The following is a 4,374-nucleotide window of genomic DNA, read 5'->3' as shown; positions in this document are numbered from 1 at the left end:
TATATATATATATATATATATATTTGAACTCAGAAGTAACAGCAGACGAAATACCGCTAAGCATTTCTTTTCTACTTTAGGCACAAAACCCAAAATTTTAGGGGAGCGGGGTGGGGCAGTCGATTAGCTCGATCCCAGTGCACAACTGGTACTAATTTCATCGACCCGAAGGGATGAAAAGAATGAGATATTTCAGAAAATGGCTTTATTATGAAGTTCAATCAGTTTTTCATCTTTGAGCTATATACAACATAACTCTAGTAGTAGTAGCAGTAGTAGTTGTAGTAGTAGTAATGGTTGTGGTGGTAGTGATGGTAGTGGTGGTAGTGGTAGTGGTGGTGGTGGCTGTAGTAAAATTTGCCACTGTATTTGTAGTAGTGGTGGTGGTGGTGGTAGTAGTGAAATTTGTCATAGTAGTAGTAGTAGTAGTCAAATGGAGAAAATATGAACAGCAACACTTACCCAGACCAGGCAGTTTCCTTACTCGGTCGATCAAACTGAGGTGGTCTCCGTGCTGTGACGAGAGACCAAAACCAGCCAACAGGTTCTGCAGTTGTGGTAACGAATATGCGTCAGCAGGCATTGCAGGTATGTTTCTCTTGGCTTTGTTGAATTCCTTGGCAATATGCAACAATATGTCGGCTTTTGTGTTGTTCGATCTGCCCCGCAGTAAGGACAAGATGCTTCCGATGGTGTGCTGGGATGCCGTGCCTTCATTACTCTCGATAAAGAGATTGCTGGAAAACGAAAAGGACACCAACCTATGATTAGTCCATTACTGGTGGTTGTGATGGCAGTAGTAGGAGTAGTGGTGGGGGTGGTCATCGTCGTAGTAGTAGTGGTTGTGGTGGTAGTGGTATTGGTGGTTGTGGTGGTCGTAGTAGTAGTGGTGGTGGTGGTTGAGGTGGTAGTAGTAGTAGTGGTTGTGGTGATAGTGATGGTAATGGAGTGGTGGCGATGGTGGCTGTAGTAAAATTTGTTACAGCGTGGCTGTGTGGTTAAGAAGTTTTCTTCCTCGCCACAGGGTTTCAGATTCATTGTCTTCTACTTTAGCCCCAGGCCAAGCAAAGTCCTGTTGCTCTCTTACAAATCTCATCATCATCATCATCATCATCTAACATCTGTTTTCCATGCTGGCATGGGTTGGACAGTTTGACTGAAAACTGGTAAGCTGGGGAGCTGCACCAGGCTCCAATCTGATTTTGCATGGTTTCTACAGCTGGATACCCTCCCTAACACCAACCACTCCAAGAGTGTAGTGGGTGCTTTTTACGTGCCACTGGCACAGGTGCCACTTATGGAACCCCAGCATCAGCCACAACTACAATATCACTTGGCTTGACAGGTCTTCTCAAGCATGGTATATTGTCACTAATAGAAAATGCCTTACATGACTATACAACATGTAAATCTTTGTAATTCCTATTAGCAAATGAAACATGTGTAATGGAGAATATATAACACCAAAAGAATCCCAATTTCCTGTTTTGTTATACAATAAATGTGCAAATAATATTTTCACAATTTGCAATTTTATTGTGTATTTTGATTAACCTACAAGAGTAACTATGGGTACATATTGATTGTAACATTGGAATGAGCAGATGTATTTCAAAAGGAAACAGCTGGGATTTTCCCTAACAACCTATGTATTTAAATATCTATCTGTCTGTCTGTCTGTCTGTCTGTCTGTCTGTCTGTCTGTCAGTCTGTCTGCCAGCCTATCTATCTGTCTGTCTGTCTGTCTGTCTTTGTGTCTGTCTGTCTATCTATCTATATATCTACCTATCAATCTATCTATCTATCCATCCATCCATCCATCCATCCATCCATCCATCCACCCATCCATCCATCCATACATCATTCTATCGTGTTGAAATTTATAGAAAAACAAAAGATAAAGATAGGTGTATAAACAAGAAACAGGTGTATTAGTTTAATGCTCGGGAAGGTGAGAAAGTCTTTTACATTTTGAGCCTATGCTCTTCAACAGAAACGAACACAAGGAAATAAACAGAGATAGAATAAAAAATAACTTTTGTAGCTAGCAGTTATCTATCTATCTATCTATCTATCTATCTATCTATCTATCTATCTATCTATCTACTTATCTATCTGTCTGTCTGTGTCTGTTTGTCTGTCTATCTAGTTATCTACTTAACTATCTGTCTGTCAGTCTGTATGTTTACTCTGTGGAACTGAACCCAGGAACGTGATCTTCTTACTTAACAGCCATGCTTGTAAATGTGTGTGTGTTTGTGTGTGTGTGTGCGTGTGTGTGTAACCATCTATGGGTTATACATATACACCATTAATAGGCCAATAAATGCAGTATTTTTCTAGAGATAACATTCCCTATGGACTTAATGTATTATAAACACAATAAATATTAGACGAAGATGAAAATCAGTCCATGTGTGTCCAGCGAAAACACCAGATTCATATTATGGCCATTTTGGACCTTCCCACTGGCACATGCTCACAGCTAGTCATACGCTCCAGGAGAAGATGAGAAGAATGAAAATCAAAGAGACAAAAGATAAAACAAAAATTATGGAACTCACAAAACCATAGATTTTGCTGCCATCATGCTCCGTCTAAAATCTTCAGTGAAAGATTTAGCTTCTTTTTCATTGAAACCCCTGGGACGATAAGGTGGCTCTGGATCAAATTTCTGGTTCTTAAATTTGTCCATATTCTTCAACATACCTCGCTTGTACTTTTTAGCAAATTTCTTTGCCTTTTCAACAGCTGAATGACTGTCAAACACCTGAAGAAAAAACATGGAATGCCAGCAGATTGGACAATTCCAGAACTTGCTTTACACAAACTCTTCTTCAACATCATCATCATTATTATTTCTAATTAGCTGGCCTCATACCATCAAAAATGATGGCTAATTGTGGTGTTTTATATATAAATAAGGAGAAAAGACAGAATCATCGTCATCATCATCATCATTTAACGTCCGTTGTCCATGCTGGCATGGGTTGGACGGTTTGACCAGGCTGGCATGCTGGAAGGCTGCACCAGGCTCCAGTCTGATTTGGCATGCCCTTCCTAATGCCAACCACTCCGAGAGTGTAAAGGTGCTTTCATGTGCCACCAGCATGTGTGCCATTTGTGTGACACCGGTATCAGCCATGACTGGGATTTTGCTTGGTTTGATGGGTCTACTTCTTGAGCACAGCATAATGCCAAATGTCTTGGCCATTGCCCAACACTCGAAAGGAACTCGGCCACTTTGCCTCCATGAGGCCCAATGCTCAAGAGGAACTCAGCCACCTCACCTCCGAGAGGCCCATTCAAAAAGAACTTGGCCACCTCGCCTCTGTGAGGCCCAACTCTTGAAAGGAACTCAGCCACTTTGCCTCCAAGTGGCTCAGAAGCTCGGTCACTTTGCCTCCATGACAATGATGATGATGACGCTGATAACATTGACAACAATGATGACGACAATAACAATGACAATGATGACGGTGGTGATGACACTGATGGGAATGCTGCTGCTGCTGCTGATGATGATGATGAAGTTACTAATGACATTAAATATATGATTTTTGAAATTTTGCACCCTGAGCAACGACCCCTGTAGCTCTGGCCATGTTACATCACTGACAGTTTCAGCCAACTTACCTGTCCAATGTGGGTAAACTTGTAATCATTACATTCTTGGATCCAGTGAGGCCTTGGTAACATTCGATCGATGTAAGTACCAGGGTCCAAATAAGTGTAGTCCTCATCATTTGTACTTTTATCCTGTCGGGATTTCCGTACGGCCACGTGGATAGAGTTGGGTCTGCACTTGGAGGGAATTGCATGACCCAGAATAGTACCAGCAAGCATGAAGATACCACCTTTCTCTTGTGTCTCCTTCATAATTTCCTCTGTTGGTTTCACGTTTGCAATTATGATCTCGTAACCGTAGAATCCCTGTGCAGACGGTTCAATGAGAATCTCATTTTCTCGTCGGACAGTTATCACACCAGTCATGGGATTCACCAGCTGGAAGGGAATAAAATGGCTATGAGATGTGAGGGGAGTATTTGTCCACACAGATTGCGTTGAAGTTAGAATTGACACATATCATATATATATATATCATATACACACACACACACACACACACACACATATATATATATCATCATCATCGTTTAACGTCCTCTTTCTATGCTAGCATGGGTTGGACGATTTGACTGAGGACTGGTGAAACCGGATGGCAACACCAGGCTCCAATCTAATTTGGCAGAGTTTCTACAGCTGGATGCCCTTCCTAACGCCAACCACTCAGAGAGTGTAGTGGGTGCTTTTATATATAATATATAATATTACGGATAAAATCCAAAATTACAGGTAAAAACTCAATTAAAA

General features: G+C 41.2%; 1 protein-coding gene across 1 annotated transcript in view; it reads right to left on the bottom strand.

The window, feature by feature from the left end:
• Nucleotides 1-4,374, bottom strand: part of LOC106878080 (uncharacterized) — a 161,693-nt gene that overhangs the window by 109,159 nt on the left and 48,160 nt on the right. The window contains exons 13-15 of the mRNA XM_052976903.1: nt 3,637-4,005; nt 2,565-2,770; nt 463-737 (exon numbers count right to left, since the gene is read on the bottom strand). Coding sequence (XP_052832863.1) covers nt 463-737; nt 2,565-2,770; nt 3,637-4,005 — 850 coding nt within the window. The remainder of the gene's footprint in view (nt 1-462; nt 738-2,564; nt 2,771-3,636; nt 4,006-4,374) is intronic.

This window comes from Octopus bimaculoides, chromosome 26 (genome assembly GCF_001194135.2).
Source record: "Octopus bimaculoides isolate UCB-OBI-ISO-001 chromosome 26, ASM119413v2, whole genome shotgun sequence".
NCBI lineage: Eukaryota > Metazoa > Mollusca > Cephalopoda > Octopoda > Octopodidae > Octopus > Octopus bimaculoides.
Note: the sequence above shows the minus strand (reverse complement) of the source record. Positions and strands in the feature narration are given on the sequence as shown.